The sequence below is a fragment of the Salvelinus namaycush genome, chromosome 30 (assembly GCF_016432855.1).
Source record: "Salvelinus namaycush isolate Seneca chromosome 30, SaNama_1.0, whole genome shotgun sequence".
Classification (NCBI taxonomy): domain Eukaryota; kingdom Metazoa; phylum Chordata; class Actinopteri; order Salmoniformes; family Salmonidae; genus Salvelinus; species Salvelinus namaycush.
In genome coordinates, this window is record NC_052336.1 from 2,922,957 (window position 1) to 2,940,196 (window position 17,240).

Genomic DNA, 17,240 nt, shown 5'->3' on the forward strand with positions numbered 1-17,240 from the left:
CCCCTCTCTCTCCCTCCTCCTCTCTCCCTCCCTCCCCCTCTCTCCTCACTCTCTCTCTCCCCACCTCACTCCCTCTCGCCCACTCTCTCTCCCTCCCCCCTCTCTCTGTCCTACCAGGTAAAGGACGTGGTGGGCTATGATGCTCTGGGACACTGTTTCTTCACTGAGGACGGTCCTGAGGAGAGGAACACTTTTGACCACTGCCTGGGGCTGATGATCAGAGCTGGTACCCTGCTGCCCTCCGACAGGGACAGCAAGATGTGTCGCGATATCACACAGGGAGCCTTCCCCGGATATGTGGCCAACCCACGACAAGACTGCAGGTAGAGGAGATCAATAGAAGTGTCCCCTAGGTACAGATCTAGGATCAGTTTCCCTTCACGCAATCCTAACCTTAACTATTAGTGGGGAAGATGCAAAACTGACCCAAGATCAGCGTCTAGGGCTGACTTCACATCTACACATATAGATACACGTAAGATGGATATATACAGACAGCAACAGGTACATGTACACACACACTCACCTGTTTAGCATGTCTGCTGCGTATAAATAGAGTCTGTCCTCTGAACTGATATGTCTGTCCCCGTGGTAACCTGCTATCTCTGGTGTTAGAGAGACAGAGTATGATTAATGCATAAGAGACACGCTCAGCCAGAAGATACAACACTGCAATAAGACTGAGCTTTACCTTATCTTACCTTAAATCACACACACACACACACACACACACACACACACACTGCTTATTACCCGACTGATGTTCTCTATTCCCTTTGCAAAACCAATTAGGTTGTGATTCTAAGGCTAGAGGTTTGACTAAAAGTCTGGATCCCACATTCATTTGAGTGTTAAAATCAGAGTTGTATCTAGTTGTCGGTTACTAGGGCTGCATCCCAAATGGCATCCTATTACCTACACAGTGCCTTCGTGTCTATGTGTTGTTTAAAGAGTTACTCTTTCCCGAATTTAGGGGGGGGGGGGGGGGGCAAAACGACAGGCTTGTCAGCTCGGGGATTTGAACTTGCAACCTTTCGGTTACTAGTCCAACACTCTAACCACTAGGCTACGCTGCCGCCCCATGAACAGCCACATGAACAGCCAGTCATTCGAAAAGAGGTTGCATTTTACATATTTACGAGTGGAAACCTTTGTTGTCTCTTTGTTGAAATCGCCGGTCCGTCTGCTGGAAATTCAGTCGCCAGAAAGTCTCTGGTTTGTCCACCAGAGATTAAAGTCTTTCGTAGTTGTAGCTTGTTCCCTTTGTTCTGGAAGTGTCTGTTAAATATGGATACATCAGACGCACCAATGGTCGTTTGATAGGGAAATGTTCTCCAGAATGGATCTTTCAGAGTACTGGTTCTCGGTTGCATTTACCGGACTAAAGTACTTAAACAGCCGCAGACTGAATGTTCCTGTGTAGTCTTTAGTTTTGTAGAGATGTTCTTCTTCTCTGTTGAAGTTTCAGAGTTCTAGCCATTATGTCCCACTCAGCTCACGATGTTGGTCTCGTTGATGTACATTTTGTCGGAAGTGGGTTTTATACACTCTGGAAAAAGGGGGCGTTCCATGACGCCGATGTAATGTCTGCTCACGTGGGCGTGGCCACTGACTTGGTTAAGACTTCATATGGAAAATAATTCTCTCATTACATCTTCCCACAAATAGTTTCACATTTAATCGTATACGTTCCCCCACATTTGGATGTGACCCTGACAACTGGGAAATATACACATTCAGAGATACACTTATGTTGTTATACTGTCTTTAGTTACGCCACAAATTATTAACACATTCCACAGGATTGTTCTTTAAATACCCACGGACCATTCCAAATGTTGGGATACAGAAATACTGTTTAATTATTCAGCCTTTTAATGTTATCATACTGCAACGTCACTCTCTATGGTGACAAAGGGATTTAACTCAAGTTTCTGAGAGTAGGGAGAGAGAGTTTTCCTGCAGGTATTTATGACCATCATAAAACTGTGGAGAGAGAGGTGGGGCGCCTATGATACTCCCCCCAAGGGCATGTCATGACAGTGCACTACTTTTGACCATGGTCCTATGGGTCCTGCAGGGTCAAAAGTAGTGCACTATATAGGAGCTTGGTCAAAAGTAATGTACTATGTAGTGAATAGGGTGCCATTTGTGACGCAGTCCAGGAATTTGCCTCACTGATAAGCAGACAGGTGGAGACATTAATACTGCAAAGCCATGAGAGACGGTCACGTTAGAGTATGTGTGCCTTGCCTCTCCTCTCCTCTCCTCTCCTCTCCTCTCCTCTCCTCTCCTCTCCTCTCCTCTCCTCTCCTCTCCTCTCCTCTCCTCTCCTCTCCCCAATTGTCCATTCCTCTCCCTCCCTCCTCTACTCACCTCTCCCCTCTCCCCTTAGCTCCTCTCCTCTCCCATTCATCTCCTCTCCCCTCTGTTCGTCATTATGGTACTCCTCCTAAGGAACAGCCTCCTTAGGAATTCATGGGAATTTACAGTACTTCAATGTTATGCTTCAAGGACGATGAAAAATAAAACGTATGTATCATCCAAAACCTGTAGCTGTTGAAATTAAAACATGTTGCTCACCTCTCTACACTACAAAGCAACAATAATGTACAGCTGGAGAAGTTCATCCATAATAATATGTTTTCAATATTGCTGACCAATTTAAGATCAACCTGATGTAAAGTGAAGCCGGTGAAAATAAATTGCAATGACTGTTAGTACAATAAACCTAGGAAGTGGTTCAGTCATACTATAAAAACACTGGGTTGTCTAGTGGCCTATTTGTATACGTCATATCATGTAGCACCAGGCTGGCTGCTAACGTTAACTACATTCACTGTCAATGCACAATATTTCCACAACAGTTGAGAAAGGACCATTAGAAGACCCATTAGAACAGCAGTTAAATTGCACACATGGACCACCACTTCATCCATGCTTTTGTTAATGACATCGCCGAAGTCGAGGATCGGTAGGATAGTCAGTTTTAGAGGGTATGTTTGGCAGCATGAGTGAAGGATGCTTTGTTGCGAAGTAGGAAGCCGATTCTAGATTTAATTTTGGATTTGAGATGCTTAATGTGTGTCTGGAAGGAGAGTTTACAGTCTAACCAGACACCTAGGTATTTGTAGTTGTCCACATATTTTAAGTCAGAACCGTCCAGAGTAGTGATGCTGGACGGGCGAGCAGGTGCAGGCAGCAATTGGTTGAAGAGCATGCATTTAGTTTTACTTGCATTTAAGAGCAAAAAAGCACTAACATTTTTCACAGCACAGGTAGCATGCACAAAACCAACCAAACTAACCAAGAACCAACCAAACTAACCAACAAACAACTTCATCAGATGACAGTCTTATAACATGTTATTCAATAAATCTATGTTTTGTTCGAAAAATTTGCATATTTGAGCTATAAATCAGTTTTACATTGCAGCTACAATCAGAAATTGCACCGAAAGCAGCCAGAATAATTACAGACACCAACGTCAAATACCTAAATACTCATCATAAAACATTTCTGAAAAATACATAGTGTACAGCAAATGAAAGACAAGCATCTTGTGAATCCAGCCAATATTTCCGATTTCTTAACTTCTTTGGGCTGCAAGCCCGAAGCCGGGCACAATATGACAACAGCCACTTCAAGTGCAGGGCGCGAAATTCAAAAATATTTTTTTGAAATATTTAACTTTCACACATTAACAAGTCCAATACAGCATATGAAAGATAAACATCTTGTGAATCCAGCCAACATGTCCGATTTTTAAAATGTTTTACAGCGAAAACACCACATATATTTATGTTAGCTCACCACCAAATACAAAAAAGGACAGACATTTTTCACAGCACAGGTAGCATGCACAAAGCCAACCTAACTAACCAAGAACCAACCAAACTAACCAAGAAACAACTTAATCAGATGACAGTCTTATAACATGTTATACAATAAATCTATGTTTTGTTCGAAAAATGTGCATATTTGAGGTATAAATCAGTTTTACATTGCAGCTACCATCACAGCTACCGTCACAAATAGGACCGAAGCAGCCAGAGTAATTACAGACACCAACGTCAAATACCTAAATACTCATCATAAAACATTTCTGAAAAATCGATGGTGTATAGCAAATTAAAGACAAACATCTTGTGAATCCAGCCAATATTTCCGATTTTTTAAGTGTTTTACAGCGAAAACACAATATAGCATTATATTAGCTTACTACAATAGCCTACCACACTACCGCATTCATTCATCAAGGCACGTTAGCGATAGCAATAGGCACGTTAGCGATAGCGAATAAACCAGCAAAAGATATATAATTTTTGACTAACCTTGATAAGCTTCATCAGATGACAGTCCTATAACATCAGGTTATACATACACTTATGTTTTTTCGAAAATGTGCATATTTAGAGCTGAAATCAGTGGTTATACATTGTGCTAACGTAGCATCTTTTTCCCAGAATGTGCGGATATTTTTATGGCACTCAACTATTCTGACCAAATAACTATACATAAACGTTACTAAAAAATACATGTTGTATAGGAAATGATAGATACACTAGTTCTTAATGCAATCGCCGTGTTAGAATTCTAAAAATAACTTCATTACGACATCCAGCTACGACATCCAGCGAGAGAGTACCCAAAATCTGGGCGCAAACGACTATTTCACATGTTCGACAGATATATGAAATAGCATCATAAAATGGGTCCTACTTTTGATGATCTTTCATCAGAATGTTGTACAAGGGGTCCTTTGTCGGGAACAATCGTTGTTTGGATTTAGAATGTCCTCTTCTCCAGTCAATTAGCACGGAAAGCTAGCAAAGTAGCGCGAAGCTCTCCTTCCTGAACAAAGGCACACAACGCAACACGCCTAACGTCCTGAATAAATTTCAATAATCTAATAAAACTATATTGAAAAAACATACTTTACAATGATATTGTCACATGTATCAAATAAAATCAAAGCCGGAGATATTAGTCGTCCATAACGACAGCTTTACAGAAGGCAATACCAGGTCCCTTCACGCGCTCTCCAGAAAACAGGAAACTGGTGACACGTCATACAAAGAGCATTTATTCGACCCCAGATCAAGTTATACACTCCATTTCTTCTCTCATTGCCTGTCGACATCTAGTGGAAGACGTATGAAGTGCATGTATTCTAATAAATATCAAGGACCTTTATAGGCAGGCCCTAGAACAGAGCATCGATTTCAGATTTTCCACTTCCTGTCAGGAAGTTTGCTGCAAAATGAGTTCTGTTTTACTCACAGATATAATTCAAACGGTTTTAGAAACTAGAGAGTGTTTTCTATCCAATAGTAATAATAATATGCATATTGTACGAGCAAGAATTGAGTACGAGGCCGTTTGAAATGGGCACCTTTTATCCGGCTACTCAATACTGCCCCTGCAGCCCAAACAGGTTAAGTGTTTTACAGCGAAAACACAATATAGCGTTATATTAGCTTACCACAATAGCCAGAAACACAAGCCATTTACCCGCAGCAAAAGTTAGCGATCGTAACAAACCAGCAAAAGTTATATAATTTTTGACTAACCTTGATAAGCTTCATCAGATGACAGTCCTATAACATCAGGTTATACAATACACTTATTTTTTGTTCGAAAATGTGCATATTTAGAGCTGAAATACGTGGTTATACATTGTGCTAACGTAGCATCTTTTTCCTAGAATGTCCGGATATTTTTATGACACTCACCTATTCTGACCAAATAACTATTCATATACTTTACTAAAAAATACATGTTGTATAGGAAATGATAGATACATTAGTTCTTAATGAAATCGCCGTGTTAGAATTCTAAAAATAACTTCATTACCACATCCAGCTTACGTTATAACGAGAGAGAGCCCAAATCTGGGCGCAAAATAATTGTCAACATATTCCGACAGATATATGAAATATCATCATAAAATGGGTCCTACTTTTGATGATCTTCCATCAGAATGTTGTACAAGGGTGTCCTTTGTCCAGAACAATCGTTGTTTGGTTTTAGAACGGCCTTCTTCCCTCTCGAATTAGCAAGCTAACTAGCCAAGTGGCGCGTAGCTCTCCATCTTCACCATACCCAGAGAACGCAAGACGCCTAAACTCCCGAAAATATTTCAATAATCTGATGAAACTATATTGAAAAAACATACTTTACGATGATATGATCACATTTATCAAATAAAATCAAAGCCGGAGATATAACACGTCTATAACGATTGCTTTTCAGAAGCCATTACCGGTGACCTCTATGCGCTTCCTGGACAGAGGAATTCTGGGGTCATGTCATTCCAAGAGCTCTCTTTTCACCATAGAAACACCTAGAAACCCCATTTCACCTCTCACAGCCTATGGGACATCTAGTGGAAGGCGTATGAAGTGCATGTATACTCATACATATCAAGCACATTTATAGGCAGATCCTAGAACAGAGCATCGATTTCAGATTTTTCACTTTCTGACAGGAAGTTTGCTGCAAAAGGAGTTCTGTTTTACTCACAGATATAATTCAAACGGTTTTAGAAACTAGAGAGTATTTCTATCCAATAGTAATAATAATATGCATATTGTACGAGCAAGAATTGAGTACGAGGCCGTTTGAAATGGGCACCTTTTATCCGGCTACTCAATACTGCCCCTGCAGCCATAAGAAGTTAACACAATGTCCAAAGAGGGGCCAGAAGTATACAGAATGGTGTCGTCTGCGTAGAGGTGGATCAGAGAATCACCAGCAGCAAGAGCGACATCATTGATGTATACAGATAAAAGAGTCGGCCCGAGAATTGAACACTGTGGCACCCCCATAGAGACTGCCAGAGGTCCGGACACCAGGCCCTCCGATTTCTCTGTCTGAGAAGTAGTTGGTGAACCAGGCGAGGCAGTCATTTGAGAAACCAAGGCTGTTGAGGTGCTGCCTGAAGCGAGGAGTAGGACACTGGGATAATCAACAACTCTTGTTTTCTCTCCCTTCTCTCTCTCACCCTTCTCTCTCTCACGTTCTCTCTCTCCCTCCTCTCTCTCCCTCTTCTCTCTCACTCTCTCACCCTCCTCTCCCTCACGTTCTCACTCTCTCACCCTCCTCTCTCTCACGTTCTCACTCTCTCACGTTCTCTCTCTCTCTCCCTCCTCTCTCTCACGTTCTCTGTCTCTCCCTCCACTCTCTCACGTTCTCCCTCTCCCTCCTCTCTCTCATGTTCTCTGTCTCTCCCTCCTCTCTCCCTCCTCTCTCTCACGTTCTCTCTCTCCCTCCTCTCTCTCACGTTCTCTGTCGCTCCCTCCTCTCTCTCACGTTCTCTTTCTCTTTTCCTCCCTCTTGTCTTTCTTTGTCTCTTCCAGCGCTACGTCCACCTTTTGGATTGCCAACCCCAATAACAACCTCATCAACTGTGCAGCAGCAGGCTCAGAGGTAAGTCTCTCTCCCAATCTCCCTCGCTTGCTTTCTCTCTCTCTCTCTCTCTCTCTCTCTCATTCTCTCTCTCCCATTCACTCTTTCTATCTGTCCTTGTCTTCAGGTGTACAGTATGTATGTAGGCCTCATTACCCCAATGTCCAGTCTGATGAATTACTGTATATTCATTTGTTATGTATAGTATGGTGTGTGTATGTGTGTGTGTGTGTTAATGCTTGCATGTGTTTGTTAACATACTGTGTGTGTGTCCTTCAAGGAGACAGGTTTCTGGTTCCTCTTCCACCATGTGCCTACGGGAGCCTCTGAGGGCATGTATTCTCCTGGTCGCACCGAACACACACCTATGGGCCAGTTCACCAACAATAGGGCCCACTCCAACTACAGGGTAAGAGTGTGTGTGAGTCTTGTTAGATAATAACAGCAAACATCCAATAGAATAAAGGAAGTCATATTAACCAACCAGATATAAGCTAACTGCTCTTCCATGTGTGTTAACCCAGTGTGTGAAGGTTAATTCATGGTTTGGAGCCGCAGAGCAGCGATCATTACATGTTAACGAGCATCTTCAGTTGATAATAAATCTCTATGCGGTCTGGTTATGGCCCTTGTGGTCTGTGCTAGCAGCGCCTCTCTCTCTGTCATGTTCACACCCTTCTCTCTCTCTCTCTCTCCACCCTTCTCTCTCTCTCTCTCTCTCTCTCTCTCCACCCTTTCTCTCTTTTTATCTCTTTCTCTCTTTCTCTCCATCCTTTCTCTCTTTCCACCCTTTCTCTTTCTCTCTCTCTTTCTCTCCACCCTTTCTCTCTCTCTCCACCCTTTCTTTCTCTCTCTCCACCCTTTCTCTCTCTCTCCACCCTTTCTCTCTCTCTCTCCACCCTTTCTCTATTTCTCTCTCTTTCTCTCCACCCTTCCCTCTTTTTCTCTCTCTCTCTCTCCACCCTTTCTCTCGCTCTCTCTCTCTCTCCACCCTTTCTCTCATTCTCTCTCCTTCTCTCCACCCTTTCTCTCTTTCTCTTTCTTTCTCCACCCTTCCCTCTTTCTCTCTCTCTGTCTCTCTCCACCCTTTCTCTCGCTCTCGTTCTCGCTCCACCCTTCCTCTCTTTCTCTCTCTTTCCCTCAATCCTTTCTCTCCTTCTCCGCACCCTTTCTCAAACTCTCTCTCTCTTTCTCTCTCTCTCTCGCTCTTTCTCTCCACCCTTCCCTCTTTCTCGCTCTCAGCTCTCTCACTCTCTCACTCTCTCGCTCTCTCTCTCTACCCTTTCTCTCGCTCTCGTTCTCGCTCTCGCTCCACCCTTTCTCTCTTTCTCTCTCTTTCTCTCCACCCTTTCTCTCGCTCTCATTCGCTCTCGCTCCACCCGTTCTCTCTTTCTCTCTCTTTCTCTCCACCCTTTCTCTCTCTCTCTCTCTCTTTCTTTATCTCCACCCTTTTCTCTCTCTCTCTCTTTCTCTCCACCCTTTCTCTCTCTCTCTTTCTCTCCACCCTTCCTTCTTTCTCTCTCGCTCTCTCTCTCTCTCCCTCTCTCTACCCTTTCTCTCTCTTGCTCTCTCACTCTCTTTCTCTCCCTCTCCCCCCTTTCTCTCGCTCTCGTTCGCTCTCGCTCCATTCTTTCTCTCTTTCTCTCTCTTTCTCTCCACCCTTTCTCTCTTTCTCTCTCTCTCTCTCCACCCTTCTCTCTCTCTCTCTCTCTCTCGCTCCATTCTTTCTCTTTACTCTCTCTCTCTACTTTTCTCACTCTCACTCTCGTGCTCTCTCTCTCCACCCTTTCTCTCTCTCTCTCTCTCTCTCTCTCTCTCTCTCTCTCTCTCTCCTCTCTCTCTCTCTCTCTCTCTCTCTCTCTGTTTCTCTGCTTAATATTTTCTCTCTCTCTTTCTGTTCCTAGCAGGGTGTGTTAATAGAAATAGAACTCATGTCAAGCTGTTACCACAGCCTCCTTGTGATAGAACTAGATATACCAGCTTGTACACAAAGACACAGACGTACACACACCATCTTGTGCACACATAAAGAAGCAGACATACACACACACAAGCGTTTATGCGCGCACACCCACACAAAGACATATGCACGCAACACGAAGACACACACGCCTCGGCAAACACACACACACACACACACACACACGCACACGCACACGCGCACGCACACGCACACGCACACGCACACACACAGCAACACACATATATAAAACAAGAGAAACACTCTGTTGCTGCATAAATCTGATAGATTTATTGAGGGACTAACAAACAATAGGCTTACGTTTCTGATGAATGAAGTTGATTCATGACAAAACTATTGTTTGTTTGTCCCTCAATAAATCTAATTTTCCTTTATTATCCTGGATAGTCACCAGTTTAATTATCTTGGGGTAAGGAATGATTTGGGGATATTCAAGTCCCTCAGTCGAGCACTGGATCCCCGCTTTTTTCATATAAAGCAAAAGCTGTGTGTCAGTGTGTGTCTATTAGGCCCTTGATCAGGAGGAACTGGAGGGAGAGAGAGAGGGAGAGAGAGAGGGAGAGAGAGAGGGAGAGGGAGAGGGAGAGGGAGAGAGAGGGAGAGGGAGAGGGAGAGGAAGGAAGGAGAGAGAGAGGGAAGAAGGAGAGAGAGAGGGAGAGAGGGAGAGGGAGGGAGAGGGAGAGGGAGGGAGAGAGGGGAGAGAGAGAGGAGAGGGAAGGAAGGAGAGAGAGAGAGAGAGGGAGAGAGAGGGAGAGAGAGGGCAGAGAGAGGGAGAGAGAGGGAGAGAGAGGGAGAGGGAAGGAAGGAGAGAGAGAGAGAGGGAAGGAAGGAGAGAGATAGAGAGGGAGAGGGAGAGAGAGGGGGAGAGGGAAGGAAGGAGAGAGGAAGAGAGAGGGAGAGGGAAGGAAGGAGAGAGAGAGAGAGAGGGAAGGAAGGAGAGAGAGAGAGAGAGGGAGGGGAAGGAAGGAGAGAGAGAGGGAGAGAGGAGAGGGAGAGAGAGGGAGGGAGAGGGAGAGGGAGGGAGAGGGAAGGAAGGAGAGAGTAGAGGAGAGAGAGAGGGAGAGGAGAGGAGAGAGAGAGAGGGAGAGAGAGGGAGAGAGAGAGAGAGAGAGAGAGAGAGAGGAGATAGGAGAGAGAGAGAGAGAGAGAGGGAGAGGGAGAGGGAGAGAGAGAGAGAGAGAGAGAGAGAGAGAGACCTTGGAGGCTGTTGGTGTTGCTAGAGGCGACTCAGATGATCGGTCCCAATGGCACCCTATTCCCCACATACAGTAGTGCACTACTTTTGACCAGGGCCAAGGCTGTACTATGTAGGGAATAGGGTGCATTGTGGAATCACCCTCAGTGTTCTCACACCCGAGTATACATAACTAAACAGCATCAAGACAAGGAGAAAGCTATCTGTTTCAAAGCTATCTGTTGTTCATATCTGTTGTCTGATAGCTGGCTCCTTGACTGGAAGTGTTAATGTAATGTGTGTATGCACCTGTGCAGGCTGGGATGATCCTAGACAACGGTGTAAAGACCACACAGGCCAATGACAAGGACAAGAGACCCTTCCTTTCTCTAGTGGGAGCAAGGTCAGTGTCTCACCACACACACACACACACACACAGAGGTTGGTAGTGGATGCAGAGAGACTGGGTGAGGGGGAGTAGTTTAGATTTGTATTTATTTAACCTTTACTTAACTACCGTAGGCAAATCAGTTAAGAACAAATGATTATTTACAATGACAGCCTACCCCGGCCAAACCCAAACCCGGACCACGCTGGGCCAATTGTGCGCTGCCCTATGGGACTCCTAATCACGGCCGTTGTGATACAGCCTTGAAATCAAACCAGGGTCTGTAGCACTGAGATGCAGTGCCTTAGACCACTACGCCACTCGGTAGCTAGTTAGCAGACCTCTTTCAGATACATTGTTTGCCCATAACAATGGAACCAATTGAATCGTCCTAAAAGTCCAAGTGCACCTCAACCAAAGTATTTGACCCCAGTCTGCAATCCCACTCACCCAGGCTTCATACAGCACATTGGTTAACATTTTGAACAGTGAATAATACATAGCAGAGATGTCTGCATGAAGGACCGTGATGTTTGAAAATACTTTACACAAACCCGTGATTCAAAACAAGTTCCTGACTGGTTTATTTGTTGATACACTGTATGTTCTGTTACCCCACATTACTACTCACATTATATTACTTTATTACGCTTCATTTTGTTGTTATACTTTAGTTATTTGATTTAGATTCTAACCTGTTTAAAGGAAAAGGTAGTTATGGGCAGGGCAGACCAGTGTAGCTGATTTTTCTTTCTCTCTCTCTCTCTCTCTTTCTCTCTCTCTCTCTCTCTCTCTCTCTCTCTCTCTCTCTCTCTCTCTCTCTCTCTCTCTCTCTCTCTCTCTCTCTTGCTCTCTCTCTCCTCTCTTGCTCTCGCTCGCTCTCTTTCTCTCTTCTCTCTTCTCTCTCTTTCTCTCTCTCTTCTCTCTTCTCTCTTCTCTCTCTCTCGCTCTCTCTCTCTCTCGCTCTTCTCTCTCTCCTCACTCTTCTCTCTCTCGCTCTTCTTTCTCTCTCACTCTTCTCTCTCTCTCTTCTTTCTCTCTCTCTCTTCTCTCTCTCTCTCTAGATATGGACCCCACCAGGATGCGGATCCCTTCAAGCCCCGTGTCCCAGCTCTCATCCACCATTTTGTGGCCTACAAGAACCAGGACCACGGAGCCTGGCTGAGGGGAGGAGATGTCTGGCTGGACGACTGCCAGTGAGTAGACGGAGGGAGGGATCGAGCGGTAGAGGTGGGAGGGAGGGATCGAGCGGTAGAGGTGGGAGGGAGGGAGCGAGCGGTAGAGGTGGGAGGGAGGGAGCGAGCGGTAGAGGTGGGAGGGAAGGAGCGAGCGGTAGAGGTGGGAGGGAGGGAGCGAGCGGTAGAGGTGGGAGGGAGGGATGCGAGCGGTAGAGGTGGGAGGGAGGGAGCGAGCGGTAGAGGTGGGCGGGATGGGAGCGAGCGGTAGAGGTGGGAGGGAAGGATCGAGCGGTAGAGGTGGGAGGGAAGGAAACGAGCGGTAGAGGTGGGGGAGGAGCGAGGGTAGAGGGGAGGCGAGCGGCGGTAGAGGTGGGAGGGAGGGAGCGAGCGGTAGAGGTGGGAGGGAGGGAGCGAGCGGTAGAGGTGGGAGGGAGGGAGCGAGCGGTAGAGGTGGGAGGGACTGGGAGCGAGCGGTAGAGGTGGGAGGGAGGGAGCGAGCGGTAGAGGTGGGAGAGAAGGGATGCGAGCGGTAGAGGTGGGAGGGAGGGATCGAGCGGTAGAGGTGGGAGGGAGGGATCGAGCGGTAGAGGTGGGAGGGAGGGATCGAGCGGTAGAGGTGGGAGGGAGGGATCGAGCGTTAGAGGTGGGAGGGAGGGAATGAGCGGTAGAGGTGGGAGGGAGGGGAGCGAGCGGTAGAGGTGGGAGGGAGGGACGCGAGCGGTAGAGGTGTGAGGGAGGGAGCGAGCGGTAGAGCTGGAGGGAAGGAGCGAGCGGTAGAGGTGGGAGGGAGGGATCGAGCGGTAGAGGTGGGAGGGAGGGATCGAGCGGTAGAGGTGGGAGGGAGGGATCGAGCGGTAGAGGTGGGAGGGAGGGATCTGCGGTAGAGGTGTGAGGGAGGGAGCGAGCGGTAGAGGTGTGAGGGAGGGAGCGAGCGGTAGAGGTGTGAGGGAGGGAGCGAGCGGTAGAGGTGGGAGGGAGGGAGCGAGCGGTAGAGGTGGGAGGGAGGGAGCGCGAGCGGTAGAGGTGGGAGGAGGGAGCGAGCGGTAGAGGTGGGAGGGAGGGGAGCGAGCGTAGAGGTGGGAGGGAGGGAGCGAGCGGTAGAGGTGGGAGAGAAGGAGCGAGCGGTAGAGGTGGGAGGGAGGGATCGAGCGGTAGAGGTGGGGAGGAGGGATCGAGCGGTAGAGGTGGGAGGGAGGGATCGAGCGGTAGAGGTGGGAGGGAGGGATCGAGCGGTAGAGGTGGGAGGGAGGGAATGAGCGGTAGAGGTGGGAGGGAGGGAGCGAGCGGTAGAGCTGGGAGAGAAGGAGCGAGCTGGTAGAGGTGGGAGGGAGGGATCGAGCGGTAGAGGTGGGAGGGAGGGATCGAGCGGTAGAGGTGGGAAGGAGGGAGCGAGCGGTAGAGGTGGGAGGGAGGGATCGAGCGGTAGAGGTGTGAGGGAGGGAGCGAGCGGTAGAGCTGGGAGGGAGGGATCGAGCGGTAAAGGTGGGAGGAGGGAGCGAGCGGTAGAGGTGGGGAGGGAGGGAGGGAGGGAGCGAGCGGTAGAGGTGGGAGGAGGGAGGGAGCGAGCGGTAAAGGTGGGAGGGAGGGAAGGGGCGAGCGGTAGAGGAGGGAGGGAGCGAGCGGTAGAGGTGGGAGGGAGGGAGCGAGCGGTAGAGGTGGGAGGGACGGGAGCGAGCGGTAGAGGTGGGAGGGAGGGAGCGAGAGCGGTAGAGGTGGGAGGGAGGGAGCGAGCGGTAGAGGTGGGAGGGAGGGAGAGAGCGGTAGAGGTGGGAGGGAAGCAGCGAGCGGTAGAGGTGGGAGGGAGGGGAGAGAGCGGTGAGGTGGGATGGCGAGCGGTAGAGGTGGGAGGGAGGGAGCGAGAGCGGGTAGAGGTGGGGAGGGAGGGAGCGAGCGGTAGAGGTGGGAGGGAGGGATGCGAGCGGAGAGGTAGGAGGAGGAGAGAGCGGTAGAGGTGGAGGAAGGAGCGAGCGGTAGAGGTGGGGAGGGAGGGAGAGAGCGGTAGAGGTGGGAGGGAAGGGAGCGAGCGGTAGAGGTGGGAGGGAGGGAGCGAGCGGTAGAGGTGGGAGGGAGGAGCGAGCGGTAGAGGTGGGAGGGAGGGACGCGAGCGGTAGAGGTGGGAGGGAGGGAGCGAGCGGTAGAGGTGGGAGGGATGGAGCGAGCGGTAGAGGTGGAGAGAAGGGAAGCGAGCTGGTAGAGGTGGGAGGGAGGGATCGAGCGGTAGAGGTGGGAGGGAGGGAGCGAGCGGTAGAGGTGGGAGGGAGGGAGGGAGGGAGCGAGCGGTAAAGGTGGGAGGGAGGGAAGGGGCGAGCGGGTAGAGGAGGGAGGGAGCGAGCGGTAGAGGTGGGAGGGAGGAGGGCGAGCGGTAGAGGTGGGAGGGAGGGAGCGGTAGAGGTGGGAGGGAGGGAGCGAGCGGTAGAGGTGGGAGGGAGGGAGCGAGCGGTAGGATGGGAGGGAGGGAGAGAGCGGTAGAGGTGGGAGGGAAGGACGCGAGCGGTAGAGGTGGGAGGGAGGGAGGAGTGCGGTAGAGGTGGGAGGGAGGAGGCGAGGCGGTAGAGGTGGGGAGGGGCAGGGAGCGAGCGGTAGAGGTGGGAGGGAGGGAGAGAGCGGTAGAGGTGGCGAGGGAAGGAGCGAGCGGTAGAGGTGGGAGGGAGGGAGAGAGCGGTAGAGAGGTGGGAGGGAGGGAGCGAGCGGTAGAGGGTGGGAGGGAGGGAGCGAGCGGTAGAGGTGGGAGGGAGGGAGGCGAGCGGTAGAGGTGGGAGGGAGGGAGCGAGCGGTAGAGGTGGGAGGGAGGGAGCGAGCGGTAGAGGTGGGAGAGAAGGAGCGAGCGGTAGAGGGTGGGAGGGAGGGATCGAGCGGTAGAGGTGGGAGGGGAGGGGATCGAGCGGGTAGAGGTGGGAGGAGGGATCGAGCGTTAGAGGTGGGAGGGAGGGAATGAGCGGTAGAGGTGGGATGGGAGGGAGCGAGCGGTAGAGGTGGGAGGGAGGGAGCGAGCGGTAGAGGTGTGAGGGAAGGAGCGAGCGGTAGAGCTGGGAGGGAAGGAGCGAGCGGGTAGAGGTGGGAGGGAGGGATCGAGCGGTAGAGGTGGGAGGGAGGGATCGAGCGGTAGAGGTGGGAGGGAGGGACTCGAGCGGTAGATGGTGCGCGAGGAGGACCGGAGCGAGCGGTTGAGGTGGGGGGGTGAGGGAGGGAGCGAGCGGTAGAGGTGTGAGGGAGGGAGCGAGCGGTAGAGGTGGGAGGGAGGAGCGAGCGGTAGAGGTGGGAGAGGGAGCGAGCGGTAGAGGTGGGAGGGAGGAGCGAGCGGTAGAGGTGGGAGGGAGGGAGCGAGCGGTAGAGGTGGGAGGGAGGGAGCGAGCGGTAGAGGTGGGAGGGAGGGAGCGAGCGGTAGAGGTGGGAGGAGGAGCGAGCGGTAGAGGTGGGAGGGAGGGAGCGAGCGGTAGAGGTGGGAGGGAGGGATCGAGCGGTAGAGGTGGGAGGGAGGGATCGGCGGTAGAGGTGGGAGGGAGGGATCGAGCGGTAGAGGTGGGAGGGAGGGATGAGCGGTAGAGGTGGGAGGGAGGGAGCGAGCGGTAGAGGTGGGAGAGAAGGGAGCGAGCGGTAGAGGTGGGAGGGAGGGATCGAGCGGTAGAGGTGGGAGGGAGGGATCGAGCGGTAGAGGTGGGAGGAGGGAGCGAGCGGTAGAGGTGGGAGGGAGGGATCGAGCGGTAGAGGTGGAGGGAGGAGCGAGCGGTAGAGCTGGGAGGGAGGGATCGAGCGGTAGAGGTGGGGGAGGGAGCGAGCGGTAGAGGTGGGAGGAGGGAGGGAGGGAGCGAGCGGTAGAGGTGGGAGGGAGGGGGGAGCGAGCGGTAAGGTGGGAGGGAGGGAAGGGCGAGCGGTAGAGGAGGGAGGGAGCGAGCGGTAGAGGTGGGAGGGAGGGAGCGAGCGGTAGAGGTGGGAGGGAGGGAGCGAGCGGTAGAGGTGGGAGGGAGGGAGCGAGCGGTAGAGGTGGGAGGGAGGGAGCGAGCGGTAGAGGTGGGAGGGAGGGAGAGAGCGGTAGAGGTGGGAGGGAAGCAGCGAGCGGTAGAGGTGGGAGGGAGGGAGAGAGCGGTAGAGGTGGGACGCGAGCGGGTAGAGGTGGAGGGAGGGCGAGCGGTTATAGGTGGGAGGGAGGTAGCGAGCGGTAGAGTGGGAGGGAGGGAGCGAGCGGTAGAGGGGGAGGGAGGGATGCGAGCGGTAGAGGTGGGAGGGAGGGAGGGAGAGCGGTAGAGGTGGGAGGGAAGGAGCGAGCGGTAGAGGTGGGAGGGAGGGAGAGAGCGGTAGAGGTGGGAGGGAGGGATGCGAGCGTAGAGGTGGGAGGGAGGGACGCGAGCGGTAGAGGTGGGAGGGAGGGACGCGAGCGGTAGAGGTGGGAGGGAGGGAGCGAGCGGTAGAGGTGGGAGGGAGGGAGCGAGCGGTAGAGGTGGGAGGGAGGGAGCGAGCGGTAGAGGTGGGAGAGAAGGAGCGAGCGGTAGAGGTGGGAGGGAGGGATCGAGCGGTAGAGGTGGGAGGGAGGGAGCGAGCGGTAGAGGTGGGAGGGAGGGAGGGAGGGAGCGAGCGGTAAAGGTGGGAGGGAGGGAAGGGGCGAGCGGTAGAGGAGGGAGGGAGCGAGCGGTAGAGGTGGGAGGGCGCGAGCGGTAGAGGTGGGAGGGAGGGAGCGGTAGAGGTGGGAGGGAGGGAGCGAGCGGTAGAGATGGGAGGGAGGGAGAGAGCGGTAGAGGTGGGAGGGAAGGAGCGAGCGGTAGAGGTGGGAGGGAGGGAGAGAGCGGTAGAGGTGGGAGGGAGGGAGCGAGCGGTAGAGGTGGGAGGGAGGGAGCGAGCGGTAGAGGTGGGAGGGAGGGAGCGAGCGGTAGAGGTGGGAGGGAGGGAGCGAGCGGTAGAGGAGACGCGGTAGAGGTGGGAGGGAAGGCGAGCGAGCGTTAGAGGTGGAGGGAGGGAGAGAGCGGTAGAGGTGGGAGGGAGGGAGCGAGCGGTAGAGGTGGGAGGGAGGGAGCGAGCGGTAGAGGTGGAGGGAGGGAGCGAGCGGTAGAGGTGGGAGGGAGGGAGCGAGCGGTAGAGGTGGGAGGGAGGGAGCGAGCGGTAGAGGTGGAGGGAGGG

General features: G+C 51.4%; 1 protein-coding gene across 1 annotated transcript in view; it reads left to right on the forward strand.

The window, feature by feature from the left end:
* Nucleotides 1-108: 108 nt before the first annotated feature.
* The window catches only part of LOC120024768 (cell migration-inducing and hyaluronan-binding protein-like), a gene marked incomplete at its 5' end in the record, with an annotated part of 39,869 nt that continues 22,737 nt past the window's right edge, over nt 109-17,240 (forward strand). Inside the window, 5 exons of the mRNA XM_038969053.1 lie at nt 109-323; nt 7,362-7,431; nt 7,691-7,819; nt 10,883-10,968; nt 12,018-12,149. Of these exons, the coding sequence (XP_038824981.1) occupies nt 109-323; nt 7,362-7,431; nt 7,691-7,819; nt 10,883-10,968; nt 12,018-12,149 (632 nt within the window). The remainder of the gene's footprint in view (nt 324-7,361; nt 7,432-7,690; nt 7,820-10,882; nt 10,969-12,017; nt 12,150-17,240) is intronic.